The 18692-nt window shown below is 33.9% G+C and overlaps 1 protein-coding gene and 1 long non-coding RNA gene across 2 annotated transcripts in view; one reads left to right on the forward strand and one right to left on the reverse strand.

Moving 5' to 3' along the window:
* LOC126754526 (matrix metalloproteinase-2) overlaps positions 1-18692 on the reverse strand; it is a 380711-nt gene that overhangs the window by 283533 nt on the left and 78486 nt on the right. The window contains exons 2-3 of the mRNA XM_050466600.1: positions 8190-8291; positions 7905-8098 (exon numbers count right to left, since the gene is read on the reverse strand). Coding sequence (XP_050322557.1) covers positions 7905-8098; positions 8190-8291 — 296 coding nt within the window. The remainder of the gene's footprint in view (positions 1-7904; positions 8099-8189; positions 8292-18692) is intronic.
* On the forward strand, positions 10049-17085 carry LOC126754707 (uncharacterized). Its single transcript, XR_007666386.1, has 3 exons — positions 10049-10397; positions 11237-11442; positions 15466-17085. It is a non-coding gene; the product is annotated as an uncharacterized LOC126754707 (long non-coding RNA).

An 18692-nucleotide genomic window follows, 5' to 3' on the forward strand; every position in this document is an offset into this window, starting at 1 on the left:
GAACTTCTCCATAACCCGAACTCGTCAATTGAAAATAGAAGTAAAATTTTATACAAATTTCCTTCGATAAATCGAACTTTTAAATTGGCATGTGATTTTCTAATTCGCAGTTTTTGAGAAAATTCTACCTTATCGCTTCCAATGTTACTATTATAGATTATAATGAGTTGAACAATGCGATTTGCTCAGCCGATTAACAGATGATATTGTAGAACCGTTGTTGTTGTAAGGGATTCCTTTGAAGAAAATGAAATTAATGAAATTCCTATTTAAATACGAATATTAATACAACTGACGATCACTACAAATCACTTAACAGATTAGAATCTCTTTTCACTGGAACAAACCAGAAAAAATATGCATAAGTATGTCTCCCAAAAATTAAAGAATATACATACATATGTACATATGTATAAGCAAAAAACTTTATGCAAAGTAAATAAATAAAACAGCGTATAAATCAATATTTTACAGCCTTTTGAAAAATGTTAATGTTATTGAAAACTTGTATAGTGTCTCTAACCAGAAGCCTTTTTGTGGGTTATGCTGATAAGTTCAACTGTATTACTAACAGAAGAAGTTGCTCTCTTAACATCACTAAGGTACCTTTCATATCATCACCAATATACATACTTATATGGAGTAAAGTCAACTTTATGTTTGAAAATCCTGATCTTGGATTTATGGGGACTAGAGTAAGTTTTTGCCCGATTTGATCCATTATGTGCACAAATATACACTGTTGTTGGAAAAACTCGCTCTCTTAATTTAATTGAGGCTAATCACATCATAAATGGTATGTATAAAATCAACTGGAAGTTCAAAACTTTTTTATTAGGTAAATGGCGGTTAAGGGAATTATTCAGGAAATTCGAAGAATAAGATGGAGTTTAGAATTGTATTCTATAGGAAGTAGGCGTGGTTTTAGTCCTATTTCGCCCATTTGCACACCGTAAGATGAAATTATCATTATTATGTGATCTACATAGTTTAGAATTTGAATCGGTTCTGAGGTATTTGATTTCACCTAATTGTGGGCAGCGCCACGCCTATTGTTCAATTTTGACATCGACTTCTATAAAACCATTTTATACCATCCTGACGCATTTATTTATTGCATATTTGTATTCTTTAACAGAACCGTTAATGAGGAGTGGGCGGAGTTAAAATCGATTTTATTAATTTTTTTACGAATGGGTCAAAATTTGTAGGGAAGATTGGTGGAGGATTCAGTTGTTGGGAATTGCCAAGTGACTTTAACTTCAGGGTCATTTATTAGAGCAAGGACACAGGCATTTGCTCCATAAAGGTAAAAATATAAACATAGTGATAATTCCTTGCTTACACCTTGGTCTCAACGTCAGCATAATCTTGGTAATGCGAAGATGTCGGAGCCCCGTTACGTTATTGTGATTTTCAACACAATCTCATGTCTTCAGATATTTAGTTGAACTAAGTAGTTCGACTAGCAATATGGCAAATATGCCTATTTTAAATACGTTCCATACGCTTTTGCATTACTTGAGATCTTAATACAGAACTTTTCGGCCTTCATAAAGAGCTTTTATTTAGCTGTCCAAGTGTGATCTTATCTTGCGGCTAAGAGAAAGAACGCAATAACACAACCTAGTATAAAACATTCCTTTACGCTTACCAGGAGAAGGATTGATCCAATTTCGCTAAGTTCAAATTAACCTCAAAAGCGATCGGTGGGACTATCGATATCTTATACTTTAACTAGACTTACTAACAAATTTCATTAAATTGCAAAATTTCACTTAAGGTGTCTGTATTGTAATCTTTTTTTTAATTTTTTTATTTTTTTGCATTTTCTGTTTCCTTATACCCTCAGAATTAATGAAGAAACCCACTTTACCATTGGTAGGTTTCGGAAAATACCCAAAAATACTAATACCGCTCGACGTTCGGAGCGCTCGGAGTGCACACCTCAAACTTTAAACGAGTTTTTCTCAAAACACACCTTTTTAAACTGGTCGACATGATTCCGGTCGAACTATTCAACCGATTTGCTTAATTTTTTTCACAAAACACCTGGCTATCGTCCCTATATTTTTCATAATTTATTGATGTTATGACAAAATTTATGTAAAAAAGCATGGGGAAAAATTAAAAAAAAAGAACGTTAATTACTTTTTTATTTATCAACATTTTTTCATGATTCTAGAACGGACGATAACCATTCACGTACTTTTTTAAGAATAAATTGGGTTTTTGTGTTTCAGATGATCCAAACATGGGAAATCGTGTATGCCAGTGATAAAACGTATCTCATTCACCCAGCCATTTCTCCGACAGATGTCATCAAAAAATTCCAAAAAAAATTGTTTATACACTCCACGAAAATCCTCATGATATGGGAAAATGTTCTATTGTTGAATAAATATTTCTATGAAAAAAAGTTTCAAAAAAAAGGCCAGATTACCCTACTGACCCCTTAATAAACTTACATAACGTGCGAAAACTAGTTTTCTGGGAAACAGCTGTTAAAAATAAACAACTCGTTTCGTCAGTTTCTCGTTATCTCATTAATTCTTTTTGGTCGGAATATTATTATAGTTCATCGTGTAAGTTGCTAGTGTGGAACATTTAAAAAAGTAACACTGAAGAAGTGACGTTTACTCTAATACCGCGCAGCTGCTGTTGTCTTGTTTTCATTCGTCTCTCTTTCCGGATGTTCTGTTATTCACATTTGTGTAAGTGTTTCTGTTGATTATCGTCTTCGTATTTCTCATGAAATGAAACATGAGTGTTGATGAGGAGTTCAGTGCCGTATACGGACAATATTTCCATGAAAAGGATGATGAAAACAGTGAAGAGAGCGATTATGATGAAGACGAAGTAGTATGTGTATCTCAGGCAGAAGATGATACCGAACAAACTTTTGTTAAGATTGACCTGTCTGTTGTTGAAGTAAAGGAGGAGGAGCTGGTAACAACATTTCTGTCAAAAGATTGTTGTAATAATAAATGTCATACACTGATACCACGGGAAATGATCGAGAGTACGCGGAACAATTGTTTAGAGATGTCGAAAAATTAACTTGATTTAGTGATACTAAGTCACATCGAAGCTGGAATTATGAGTAACGAAAAGCTAGAAAGTGTATACGCAAAGCTTGCTGGGCGGAAGAAATATGGACAGAGACAGGATACAGAAGTTATGAGGCATAAAATTACATTTACCTTCTACAAAGTACCTGTTTGTCGTTCGTTTTTCCTTTTTGTACATGCGTGTGGGAAGAAGCATTACGAACATTTAGTACGTCATTTTGCCGCACAGGGTGTAACAGTGCGCCAACACGGACTGGCAAATAAACCGAGTACACATCCAAAGTCATTTAAACCGGCTGACATCGAAAAAGCTGTTAAATTCAGTTTATAGCCGATTTAATGGCTCTTCCACTGCCCGGACGACTCCCAAAATTTAAGGATTTTCGGATAATGAAACTGCCATCCAGCGAGACGAAGTCCTCAAAATACATTTCTTCACTCAGTGATAAAGAATTGAAGATGAGTAATCGCAGTTTTCGACGGATATGGTCCAAATACATACCCTACGTTACAGTTATGAAACCAGCGGATGATCTCTGCGATGTCTGCCGTGGTAAGTAGCTCATTATATGCTCATTTTATAGTTGTATGAAACGTTGAGATTAAATTCAGTATTTTTTCTTTTAATAGGAAACGCAATATCGATTGCGCAAGCCAAAGGTGTTACTGACATTGAACACGAACAGAAGCTTAATCAATTTCTTGATCACCTCCACCGAGCCCGAAATCAACGAGAATATTATCAAAGTTGGTGTAGAAATACTGACCCTATAGCAGTCGTTCTGTCATTTGATTTTGCCCAAACCGTTCACTACCCTGTCAGTCCACAACAACCTGGTACAGCATACTTCAAAGCAACTAAGAGGTGCGGAGCCTTCGGAATTACAGACGAAAAACAAAAAGTTCAGGATAGAATTTCAAACTGAATCATAGGAACCCAAATTGCTCGCCTTTACAGGATCTTACTTATAATTTTTTTTTACAGTACAATTACATGCTAGACGAAAAAGATGCCGTTGGTAAAGGACCGAACTGTGTTGTGAGCATCCTGCATTATCACCTGGAAACCTACTATAAAGACATTGAAACACTCGTTCTTTTCTGTGACAATTGTGTTGGGCAGAATAAGAATAACACTGTGCCATCATATCTGCAATGGCAAATGAAATTTAATATATTTTGTTCATTACAAAAAAAATTATATTTTTTCGTATTTTTACTCTTCTTTCTCTACATTTTTAGGGAACTTTCAAACAAGTTATGACTTTTTGGATTCTATCACGTGAAAAAACATCTCATCTTCCATCCGAATCAACTAAAAAGTGAAAATTGATTTGTTGACACCTAAGCCCCCTTTCCATAGACCAGGTCACATATATGTATGTATGTCGGAGCGGTAGTACTTGTATTTTGTGTGTCGGAGTGCTAATATTTTGTAGGTAACTATATGTGACAGAGCGTTAGGCGACATACATACATATATTGTATGTAAGTATATTACGGTTCTGTAGATTGTAAATGCGCAAATAAGCATAGTAGCAAGAATATATAAACTGTTACTGAGTGAGGTCTGATCGTATTCTGCAGACAGAAAGAAGAGAGGCAGGAACCGTTAGCTACTTTTAGAGCAATGAAGGGGTGCGCAATCAATCAGTTCGAAAAGTGACATTGGTAAGGTCAGAACTTGCTGTGCTGTGTTAATAAAAATGTGAAGTGAAGTTATTATACTAAAGTAAGATAAAAATGTAAAGTGATACAAAAACAAGAAAAAACGTTAACTTCGGTTGCACCGAAGCTAAATACCCTTCACAGGTGCATTTCTGTTAGTAACTATGTGTTCAGTTTGTATGGAAGCTATATGCTATAGTAATCCGCCTTAAAAAATAATCAATACCAAATTTCGTGAATATATCTTGTCAAATGTGAAAGTTGTTCATACAAGAACTTGATTCCGATCGCTCAGTTTGTATGGCAGTTATATGCTACAGTTAACCGATCAGATCAATTTCTTCCGGAGATTACATTGTTGCTTTAGGGAATAATATATACCAAATTTCGAGAATATATGTATCTTCTCAAATGTGAAAGTTGTCCATACAAGAACTTGATTCCGATCGTTCAGTTTGTATGGCAGTTGTTCATAGAACAATTTCTTCGGAGATTGATTCCGAAAATAATATGTACCGAATTTCGTGAATATATCTTGTCAAATGTGAAAGTTGTTCATACAAGAACTTGATTCCGATCGTTCAGTTTGTATGGCAGCTATATGCTATAGTTAACCGATCTAAACAATTTCTTCGGAAATTACATTGTTACCTTAGAAAATAATCTATACCAAATTTCGTTAATTTATCTTGCCAAATGTGAAAGTTTTCCATACATGCATTTGATTCCGATCGTTCAGTTTGTATGGCAGCTATATATTATAGTGGTCCGATATCGGCCGTTTCGACAAATGAGCAGCTTCTTGAAGACGTTTGCAAAATTTCAAAACGATATCTTAAAAACTGAGGGACTAGTTCGTATATGTATATACAGACAGACAGACGGACAGACAGACGGACATGGCTAAATCGACTCAGCTCGACATACTGGTCATTTATATATATACATACTTTATAGGGTCTCCGACGATTCCTTCCGGGTGTTACAAACTTGGTGACAAACTTAATATACCCTGTTCAGGGTATAAAAGAATGGAATCATCTACGAACGAAATCCCCGACATATACAAGTTTATGACATTCATACTCATATCTACACCAAGAGACATTATCTACCTGCAGTATATATAAAAGATATCACGTTAATTAATTTTAATTTTACAGAGCCGGAGAGAATGTTGAGCTAGGCTAAGGTCTAAACACGTCAACAAATGACGATTTTTATACACAAACAAATTGATTATTGCGAAATAAAGTATTCTACCTAAACGCATTTTAAGTTAATAACGTAACTTTTTTATTCAATGTGGTATATATATATAACAAATATAATTTTGTCACCGTATATGGTTAATGTTTTAATATATTTGCTAAAGAATACTATGTACATATAAGTATGTGTATGAAGTTTTCTGACTCTGATAGGTGCCTCGAGATTCTGAAGAATTTGACAGGTAAGTTTAACCCCATAACTATACTCCATCATGAAAAAGGAATATATGGAAAAAATATGTAGTTGAATTAAAAAAAATCACGCTAAGCGCTTTTATTGTTGCAAAGTTATATACTTTTGAAACAAATCGGTTTCTTCCAGCAACTTTTTTATTGTTGTTCTCGAAATGAATAATCAATTCGTTTTTATTAACGTAACAGCAATGAATTCGTTAAACTCTCCGTCTTTTGTTGTTTAAAGTGCCAATTTCTCAAACACTTTAAAATAAAAATCAACTTTCTAGCAAACGAATTAACACTTCCATCACAAACTATAACGAATTTGGCACAAACTGCTAATGAACTTAAAATCTGTGATGAGTGCGCGTCTTGAATATACATATACGAGGTACGCTGAATAGCTCCTTCGACAGTCTAAGAATTAGAAACTCTTGGCAAGACCAGCAACAACTTTTAACATGCCATTTAGTGTGGAAATATCTATTTTTGACGATCATTAGGAGTGGAAGAAAACTACTTACATACTTACAGTTTCAAGTGACATCAATATGTGAAAGAATTATAAAATCTGACTGCCAAATTAATAAAAAATCCGTTGTAGCAACGTTGCGTATCTATTGCAACTCTAATGTTAGCACGCCGCTAAAGCTTCTTTAAAATATTTCCACTGAATATAAATTTTGAATAAGAGCGTACAGAGACCAGCAAGTGTTTTCTTACATAGAACAAAGTTTGAAATTCTTAACAAAAAATTATAATAAAATAATAAGAACTGAAGTCAAGTTCAGAACGATTTTGGAATGCTACAAGAAACAGTAATCGAGGCAACTTGAAACTTTTCCTTGCTTGAGTTACTTAAGGGACGGCGTAAGGGGGAGGTGGTCGGACAAACACATTTCCACTGAAATTTTGCATAAAAGCACACTTGTTGTTGCTTAAGTATTTGCAATCCCGCACAAAACATTGCAAGCAAAACTAGACGACACACTGCTAATGTCTCTGCACGGGCAACTGTCGGAAGTCTCTTGCAAATAAATTTTGAGATATTCAGAAATTTGTGTAATAAAAATAAAGCTTAACATGACACGCTCAGTTTGACATTTGAATTAATTGAAAGATGAATAAAGGCTGCAGTGGCCGGGCATTCTGTGTGTTTCTGTGGCGCCAGCGCATAGGGAAGCGAAATGCGTGACCAAAGCGCCAAAGTCGAAGATACTTGCCACTAAAGAAAACGGAACTACAATTAATAAAGCAGTTACTGCAAGCTTAAGCAACAAAAAAAAAACAAATAACTATACAAAAAAGTTATAAAATTATGCAGGAATAATATGTATGAATGTGCAGGCTTAAAAGGAGGATGCGAATAGACATATAAACAAGCTTTCAGCTAAGAAAGCAGAAACAACGTTATTAAGGGTAAATCAATTTTATAATGGAAAGAAAGTTATTAAGTATCCTTCAGAAGCACTGTGGACGTAAAATGGCGAGAAATTGAAAAGGGAGGGCATTAATTGCAATTTGCTGCATATTTTAATTGCACGCTCACCCTGTCACATTCCATTAAACACTCAACTCGCTAGACACGCTTACTTAATATATTTGCAGTATACTTTTAGGCGTATATTTTCATATAGGACTCAAGATTATGTTTGTATAAATATACCTCAGCTCTGGACAACATTCGTTGGCATAAAATAAAATAAATCGCACTCACCTCCATGTTAAATCCGTCTTATCCCATTTGGGTCCCTGCAGTACGTAGCGCTTCATACGATGATGTCCGTATTGTAGATTATCTGGCGAGAAATTGGCTGTTCGAGTGCTGTCGCCCACACCACATCGAGGCCGGTGTATCAGTTTTTGTGTGCTTTCATCTATTTCACCGGTGGCCGGAATGTTGCCAAAGCGCTATAATGTTACAATCAATATTTAAGTACGTATTGAGAACAATGCTTATCTTATGTGCGGTAGTTGTGGCTAAGCAGAGCTGCATGCATACCTGTAGTTTCCGTATGGCATCCTTCAGCTGCTCTTCGGTCGTCAGCGCTCCCGTCTCGATGTCCGACTTAGGTAGATAATCAAACTCCATTAGGTAATTGTACTACAAATAAAGAAGATAAGAGAAATGAATGCAAATGCATTAGTCCTTTGTTTAGTGTGCCAAGTATAGGTGATGCAGCCATATTTATATTACTTGTACAAAATGAATGGCTAAAATAATGCTAAGTAGGGCACCGAAAATATAGCACAGCGGCGATTACTTCGGTAGTGTTAACAATTTCTGCTTATCTCCACTTTTACTTTAAAACCTTTTCATTTTACCTATATAGGACTGCGTCGTTACGTCGTTATGAACCAGTTTTTTATAATTCTACTATACTTTGTTTTGAATTGTCACATCTTCTAACATTTAAAACAAAATGATTCGAGTACAGTGGTCGCATCCTGAATCTGGTCCTGGAAAGGGGAAAATGTTTAAGCCATCAGAACTTCCAAAAATGGAAAAAAACACTCACGAAATGGTTTGCAAAACAACGAGCAGAGATCTTACCTATCACGACTGATATGCTCAAAGTAATGACCAAATTTTTCCATGCAAAAATACAGGAAAAGCCAGGTGGCTTTCGTGCTAGCAGTCACAAATTTCAAAAACAGAGAAACGAGAAACCTCGGCTCCGGGACATAAAATCAGTAAAGAATAAAATTAGAGTAAAATTAAAGGTTATTGTGAAATCATTATATTCACGCTAACTTAAAAATTTTAGGGATTAGCCTGTTGTCTACAAAGGAAATAAAAGTGATTGGATGACCTTGGCTTTATTTGAAGAATGGCTTCACAAAACATTTGTTCCAGATGTGTGTAGATGTTTTACTTTATCAACTTAAAATTTCTTAAAACTGTAAGTAAAAGAGTTTCTCCGTCTGTCATTTTTTAATGTATTCACTAATGAAATCATGACAAAAAACAAAAGTTTTTTCAGAATAACCCAGTTACGTTAAAACGAAATAAAAGTCTTTATTTTCATACGAGCTAACTTTACTTGTTCCAAAAAACTTGTAAGAATCAATTTAATAAAAAATTAGATGCGACGATAAAATAAGGATAAAGACATATTGACACTGCTACACAAATTACTTAATATTAAGTAAACATATTTGAAAAGTTATTCCATAGAATCGGTATTGTTTGCTTTTTAATTAAGTATTAGCCCATTTTACGACAGATTTTGCGAAGTGATTATAAGGCTTTTGTATAAATTAAGGGATCGTTTCAGTGTGACCCTCCGAAAAAACACTGATTCGAAATTTATGTTGTTCGAAATTGAGCTTATTTGAAACATCATTATTAGTAATAGCGTTTAAGTTACCAAAAAGTAAAATTATGCAGATAATGTATATTTTCCTTTTATTTCAATGGGGTGTAATATTTTACTGTCAGGCTGATATGACAGATGCTATAAGCGACCAAAGTCAGATCTTCGAAAATATTATAAAAATGCATTTCAATAAATAGGTACTGAATTAATTTTTTGTATCATTTTCGTGTAAATTTATTTCCTGTTGTAGTATTTTTTTTGGACCAAATATAAAGCAGTAAAGATTATGCTAATGCTAAAATTGATTGAATCATATTCAAGATAATTATTTCTTAGCGAGCAAACATTGCAGGTGTGTAAGTCTTTTCGAAATCAGAAGTTTACTTAATGCATGGTAATCTTGGTTGGTTAAAAATGCAACTTTGAATCGAATCTAATGAACAGGGTGCATCTACAAAGGGAAAAATTAAACCTTATGATAGCATACGTACGAGCATCTGTTACTAAAAATCACAATAGAAATTTTTGATGTGGTCAGTGGTGATGATGATGGTGATCACATTAATTGTGAAATTATAAAAAAACAACGATTCAGAGTGATTTTCATAAAAAAGTAAATTAATTAAAATTATTCGTTAATCAGTGGAAGCTGAAGTCGTGTTATAAGTCAAAATCGTCAAAGACTAAAAAATATCCTTCCACAACTACGGAGAACGTTTAGCCAAGAGCACTAAGAAACAAAGCCTAAAAGAATTTATGAGATACATGCATAAGTGTGTATTTGCAATTACACAAGCTAATAATATTAGCTTAACTTCTTATACTAATTTACTAACTTAATTTATTCGCATTAAATATTCCCATACGAAATCATACCAGGGGTACTTAAGGTAAAAATACTCCTTCTTATTTCTGCTATATATACATACATATGCAATTTTAAACTAAATATTATGACGTTCACATATGTACACATATAAATACGTGTATGAAATATCGACACCCATGCATGAGTATAGTGCTGAACACATAGAGCGCGACAGACTGCAAGCGACATCTGTCAAATATTAAAATACACACGTTCTTAAGAAACAGTTTTTTAGACAGCTGCAAGACTACATGACTGCAGGCCGACAGTTGTCGCTCCCGCTAACATGGAAATATTCTTATATTTGCCAACGACAGTAGAGTTGACAGTAGTGAGGAGTGATGCTACTAATATGTAAAATGTAAAATTATTCAAAGCTCTAACAAACCTGACGTTATTTTACAAATAAAAGCATAACATTGTAATAACAATTGATAAATTAAAAGAAATAAATTTACCTATTTACTTATTTTTTGCATTAAAAATTTCACTTTGAACAAAATATTAAAATTGCATTAAAGTGAAAGGTCACAACGAAATTGTGTACATGCAAAATGGACAACTGTGTTGTCTTGTGTACATGCCGGCCATTGTTATGTCGCTGCCTTTTTACAATTGTTCATGTAGTAGGATTCACGACGCCATTTACAGTTCACTGTCATGCTGCCATGTCGTGTCACGCTCTATGTGTTCAGCACTTATGTTTATATGAAAGTCTATACTATGCAGCTTCTTCTTCGTCATTTCATTTTCATGCATTTTGTTTGCTTTCATTTACAAGTAATCAATCACTTGATTTAGCCACACTTTCCTTTTTATATATTTTTTATGTTTTTGGTATTTTTGTCATTGTTTTCTCAGGCGTTTGAAATTGTAATTTGGTAAAGACGTGCCAAAAGCGTCGTTGTCTGAAAGTCAACTGAGAAATCGTGGAGGGAGATGACGTCAAGACATAAAGAAGCCCAGCGTTTTAGGAACTTAATTTCCAGGTCACGTAAAGTGTCAATGTTCAGTTGTTTCCCACATGCAACGCATATCTATGCAGATGTTTGTTTACGTTTCTATATGTATGTATATACAACAGATAGATGTCTATTGTTGTAAGCATGAGCCTATATGTGTACATACGTTTAAATCCTATGAATTAAAAAATATTTACATATACATACATATGTCACAAATATGTATATTATTGTTTTTTTACATGACTTAATTGACATCTGCTATCGATTTAATTTCACTAAAATATTACACTTATTGATCAATATAATCGGCAAAATGTTAATCGAAATTACTATTTTGGGTCCCCGGGAAATGATATTCCAAAAAAAAAAAATGTATTTTGCTATGTTGGTACCACTGCTTTAGTTACTATGCCAAATATGAGCTGCTTAAGTCGGTACATCTCAGTAGTGTGCTGCGATTTGTACTATGGATAGAAATATCAAACAAAAGATTTATCTCAAATATTGTATTTCTGGCCAAATTTCGTGAGAGGAATCGTTGAGAATGTTGGAAAACGCTTTTGGTGATTCAAAAACACACGTTTACGAGTGGTAAAAAGCCTTAAAAGACGATCGAGAGTGAAGTGAAAGTAAAGGATATGATGCTTGAAATCGTCAGGCAAGGGTTAGAGAGATGGCAAGAGAGCTCGACATATGTACATATGTACATATGTACATATGTCGCGAGTCCGTTCGAATGATTTTGGTGGATATGTTGGGTATGAAAAGCGTTTTGCTCGACTCGTCCCGATAAAGCTGAAGTTTTTCTAAAAGAGTACCGTAAAACAAGTCTCTTTGGACATGCTTTATCGTGCGAACTCAGAGCCCACATTCATGGCGAGAATAATAACTGTCCATGAGACATGTACTTATGAGTTTTACATACAAACAAGTCAACAATCATCGGAATGGAACCCGTTTTCAGTCGAATGAAAAGATAAAACAAAATTCGCTGAAGAAGTTGAATGTCATTAAAAAGAACTTTCGAGGACTGGAAAAATCTTTGGCATTAGTGTGAAGATTACTTTGAAGGCGACAAAATAAATATTGATAAATAATTAATTGTAACAATGTAATATATAAAATTTCTATTTCACAGTGTTAGTTACCGTATTCCTCCGAAACAGCTTTACCGATTTTTACCAAATTTCACTATCTATTTGCCATACCCCAAAACGATAAGTGTTGATCACTCTTAAATTTTTTTTTTTTTTAATTTTTGGATAATATTTTTTGATTTTATTTTTTTTATAATGTGCCATTAAAAAATACATACAACCTTAAGCTTTACTTTTTATCACCAAGACTTCTCTCACTCCCTACACAGTTTTCGGCCATCATTATTGTTTACGTATCAAGAATAGTAGTAATGTTTACAATTATCATATTTTTATCTCAGTGTAACTTTCATATTAACTACACAAGTTTACAAATTCAGGTCAACTTTTGGATCTGAGCAGATAAGAACGATTCTTAACTATATTTGATATGCTGAATTCGAATATGCATTTAGTTTTTTAAGATTGATTCTAGTTTCCGAGTTCTCGCATGATAGCACCATTGTGCTGTTACAAGCACAGTTTGCAAGCACAGTAATTAAATACCGATTGAGGAAAATTCTCCCAATCTTACAGGCACTGCTTGATAAGTCATTTCAACTGTAGCAGTAAAATAAAATAAGTGATTAGAGCAAATAAAAATGCAGAGACAGTGTTGCAAAGTTGATTCACAATGATTTTGTTACGTTTGTGGTAGTTATATGATTAAAAAAAGTGGCAAAATAATAACAAATGCGCTCAAAGATGCCTATCTGCACTACTTTGGTTTCAGAGTAGCAGACACTCATAAGTCATAGATACCGAAATTTATTTGTAACGCATGCAAAACAAAGCTGTATAAGTGGTCATTGAGAGAACGTGAGTAATTTTCCTTTTCAATGCCAGCGCTCTGGAGAGAACCTAAAAACCATGTAGATGATTGCTACTTTTGTTTGATTTAAATTAAGGGCATAAATGCAAAAAAATTAGCAAAATATGAATATCCTTATGTATCATCAGTATCCAAGCCAGTTCCACGTACTGCTAATGATTCATTGCCAGAATGCTACGAAACAATGCGGAAGATCCTGTGCTTCATTAAATACAATGATCATAAATGGAAAATATGTGGCGATCTAAATCGAAACACTTATTTTTTATATTATTTCAACAGGTAATTGGTATCTTAACTGGGATGCAATCTGGATTCACCAAATTTTGTTGCTTTTTATGCTTGTGGGATAGCCGCGCAACTGAACATCATTATGTCAGAAAAGAATGGCAAAGTCGTACTCAATATGAGCCTGGATAGCAAAACGTCTCCGCTGAACCACTTGTAAATCCACAAGACATTTTCCTGCCACCTCTTCACATTAAACTAGGCATTATAAAGAACTTCGTCAAAGCATTAAACCGTGAGGACCGGCTTTTCAGTATTTAGTTAAGTTATTTCCTAAATTGTCATACAAAATATTACATTACATTATTATATAAATTTCCAAAATGTTTATCGCCCGATGAAGCAGCCGAATGGACATCTTTTCAAAATATCGTTCACCACTTTCTTGGTAATCAATAATATCGAAAGATTGGAGCTAGAATATCTCTAAAGATCCATTTTCTGCATTCCCATCTCGATTTTTTTCCCGAAAACTTGAGTGATACGAGCGACGAACAAGGAGAGCGGCTACACCAAGATCTAGCCAACATTGAAAGAAGATACCAAGGATTTTGGGATGAAGGCATGATGAGCGACTACTGTTGGACTCTAATACGTGAAACAGATACTTAACAACACAAAAGGCAAAGTTCCACCAATCTTCATTTCTGATATGTTACTTTTAAGTTAATAAAATGAATATTATTTGACAAAAATCATAAAAAATTAAATTCTTGATTATTTCAAAAACTAGAATCAATCTTAAAAAACGAAATGAAGATTCGGATTCAGTGTCATCAATTGTCATAGAAACCACTTTTGGTTGCCCAGATCCAAACCGTGTATACTTGTGCTATTATTCTATATATATAAAAGGAAGTTGTTGTTAGTTGGTTTTGGCTGAAAATTGGTGGGGAGGTAGCTTAGAACCAGGGTAAGGACATAGGATACCTTTTATCTCTTTATGTCAAAATTTAATACAACTCATAAATACAAAAATTATATTTCAAATAATAAGCATTTTCTCAAAATTTTAATATTTCATTTCTTCAAAAAAAAAAAAAAAAGCAATAATAAAACCAATAAAAAAAACCTCATTTCTATATATATAAAAGAAAGTTGTTGTTAGTTGCACCATTTTTAACTGAAGAACGGCTAAACCGATTTGGCTGAAAATTGGTGGGGAAGTGCTTAGAACCAGGACATATGATAAATTTTATCTCTTTATATCAAAATTTAATACAACTCATAAATGCAAAATTTATGTTTCAAATCATAAGCATTTGTTCAAAATTCATGTTTGTAGGAATAATTTGAATATATGCCTACAATTTTATACAGATTCTTCTTAAAAAATAATACAATTTCTAATTATTTGTAATAGTAGAAAGGAGCTGCAACCAAATACACAGTGCAATGGATGATAACTGGCTAAGTAATCAGTCCTTGAGTATGTAAAGGAGAACAATTAATGAGATAACGAGAAACTGAGGATTATTTTTAACAGCTTTTCCCAGAAAACTAGTTTTCGCACGTTAGCTCCCTTTTCGTAGACCAGGTCACATATAATTTTTGTATTTATGAGTTGTATTAAACTTTGACATAAAGAGATAAAAGGTATCCTACCCTGGTTCTAAGCTAACTTCCCACCAATTTTCAGCCGAATCGGGTTAGCCGTTCTTGAGTTATAAGTGGTGTAACTAACACAACTTTCTTTTATATATGTATGTATATAGATTTAAATTTTTTATAACTATTTAAAATTTTTTTCACGAATTTTTTTCATAAAACTAATATTTTCCCTTTAATCCTGGCCGTAATTATAACTATATCGTTTTCCATCATTAAGTAATTTCATTAATTCTATTTACATATATTTGTTTTGTACAGTGAGCAATGCCAAGAAAACGCAAAGGGGCTGATTTGAACCGTAATACAAGTAGGTAGCAGTATGAGAGATAAAAGATCCCAAAGAACCGAGGAACAAATCCCGAAACAAAATGCTGATGCACGTGTGAGCATGCAGCAATTGCGTCAAGAACAATCAGAAGATACAAGAGCTGAGCGTAATGAAGTTATTCGTTTAGAACAACGACAATCACGCCGTTTCGTATTTCAGTTTCAGCAGAACAAGGTGGGTCCTTCTTTTTGGATGCACCGGGTGGAACTGGCAAAACATTCCTTATTTCACTAGTTATTGCTGAAATACGATCAGTGTGTAACATTAAAAAACAATCGTCCATGGCCAGCGTGCTGAAACAGTGTAAAATTATCATCTGGGATGACTATGGCACACAAACATTCAATTCAGGCGTTGAACAGGACATTGAAAGATATTAAAAACAACGACAAACTATTTGGCGGCACTCTGTTGCTGTTTTCAGGTGATTTCAGACAAACTCTTCCCGCCATTCGACGTTCAACATACGCTGATGAGATCAACGCTGGCTTAAAATCATCTCCATTGTGGCGTAACGTAAAATTACCGGCCGATTTCTGCACAATCGCTGATTCGCAAGATACTCTCATTGAACAAATAGTTCTCGATGTACACACACAGTACATAAATCATGAGTGGCTTGCAGAAAAAGCTATTTTAGCAGCAAAAAATGTAGACATTGACATTTTAAATTTGAAGATACAACAATTGTTGCCAGGCAACTTGGTATCATACAAATCTATTGATACAGTTTGCGATGTCAGCGAAGCTTTGAACTAACTGGATTTGCCAGGCATGCCACCGCATAATTTACAATTGAAGGTTGGATCTCCAATTATCTTGCTTCGTAATTTAAACCCGCCACGGCTGTGCAACGGTACGCGATTAGCCATTCGAAAATTGATGAAAAACGTTATCGAAGCCAGCATTTTAATGGCAAGTTCAAAGGTGAAAACTTAGTAATACCACGAATTCCTATCATACCTACAGATGTGCCAATTCAATTCAAACGAATTCTGTTTCTGATTAGATTAGCATTTGCAATGACAAGCAAAAAATCCCAAGGCCAAACGATGTCCATTTGTGGCTTAAATTTGAGGACATCGTGTTTTTCACACGGGCAATTGTACGTAGCATGCTATCGAGCGGGTAAACCATACAGTTTGTTTGTGCTCGCTAAAGATGGGCTAACAAAAAATGTTGTTCACGCTATAGCATTACATGTTTGTTAGTGTTACTGTTGTAATTAATATGTGATATGTAATTTTAAGAAATTTACTATAACTTAAAAATAATATTGTTTGACGTTTGTTATTTTATATTCAATTATCGTTCATAGCGCTCCATGCCTATTTTACGCATATACCACATACTTACACACTTATAATAAGTAAGTTACTTTTTGTCTACACTAGAATTTAAAACGTTTGCCGGGTCAGCTAGTATATGTATATACATATACGAAATTATAAGTGTTACGATTTTGCTGAATTGATGTCCAATGTCCGAGGTATGGTCATTATAAAAGTATAAAATGTATTTTAGTATTCATCTGAGATTGAACGAATAAATGTCGTTGGGTTTTTTTGCTATTTTCCCAACGTAAAAAACACCTTTTTTCTGTAATTGGATTTTTGATGTACAGTCTTGATTGGTTCATCTTGGATGGAACAGTATGCTTCTGCTGTCAGATATAACCAAATCTCAAAGTTAGATGATGATATACATATATACATATATGTACTTATGTATGTATGTGTAAGCTGGGGTAATTCATTTCATTCACACTGATTTCACTCATTCACTCGATTTTGCTAAAGAATCTTACGTATTGACATGTATAATCCAACAGGAAGTTTGAAATTCTTATATATTAGGTATATGGTAGCTACGGAATGTATTGAACTAATTTTAGTCATTTTTGGCGCAAAGATACATTAAAGGCTGAATTTAATTAATTTGTCATATTTTCAATATACTTACTATGTGTGCATACATCTGTAAGATTAAAATCGGAAAATTTGAGATCGCCAAATTGAAATATGTAACACTTTTAATTTTAATGTCTTATTTTGTAATATAAAATTAGTCATTTTGCTCCGTAATGAATTAGGTAAGGTTAGGTTAAGCTGGTAGGCCAATAAGCTACGCATAGATCAGGTTTGTTCCTTTTAAAACCAGATGGAGTTCAGTTGCTAGGTATTGAAGTAGATACCTACATTTTTGTCTTTTTTAACTAGTGTAAAAAGCTATATTTCTGAAGAAAATTTGGATACTAACATTTCGTATCCACTACTTAAATAAATACTGACAGAGGATACGAAAACTATTTCATACTCGAATACAGGAAGGATTTAACATATTTTTTGCAGGCCTTAGGCGAAATGGTGTAGAATGAAGATGGGTCAACACAAAAGAAACAAATTGTAGATAAAAGCAAATACAGCAATTCAGGTAATGTGGTAATATAAAGATTGACAAAAGCTGTTTAAACGATAAGCACATGATCTAGAAGCACACCCGGCATGCAAAATACAAATGTTCTTGCTGTCTTGAAAATTGGAGTTCGCAGGATTACAATTTAATCTAAATAATATACATAAAAGAGAGAGATGTTAGTTACAACGCATATAACTCAGGAGCGACTGGACCGTTCTCCGGCCAATTCGGATGGTCTCCGGAAAACCCTTTTGACAACAAATTTGTGTAATTGGCTGAATTCGAAAACGTCAATTGCAATGCATATGAATAATATAATAATTAATTCTGTAATGCATTCGGAGTATTTGTTAATAATTGATTTTAATTTGATTATTTTTTGTCTTTATGCGCTCGCAAAGGCGAAACAGCTTAATGCGAAAGTAAACTTAACGTCAAATTATACAGCGAATTATTTTGCAATGTTATTTGACGTTACATAGTAACGATGTACTTCTGTAAATATTGTACGTACGTGTAGTAAGTTTTTGAAGTCGGCCATTGTGTGCATCAAGTTGTAGAGCAAAGCACAGCTGACAACACAATTAACATATCTTAAATTTTTTACACATACATACATACTCAGACTTATAATGCGAAAACTCAAGGAAAGCATTAAACATTCATCGCAAGTTCATATCTGGTATTGTGGCTTTGATACGTAAAAGTAAACTGAAAGCAAATTGTCAAAAACATATGT

Source organism: Bactrocera neohumeralis, chromosome 4, assembly GCF_024586455.1.
Source record: "Bactrocera neohumeralis isolate Rockhampton chromosome 4, APGP_CSIRO_Bneo_wtdbg2-racon-allhic-juicebox.fasta_v2, whole genome shotgun sequence".
Classification (NCBI taxonomy): Eukaryota; Metazoa; Arthropoda; class Insecta; order Diptera; family Tephritidae; genus Bactrocera; species Bactrocera neohumeralis.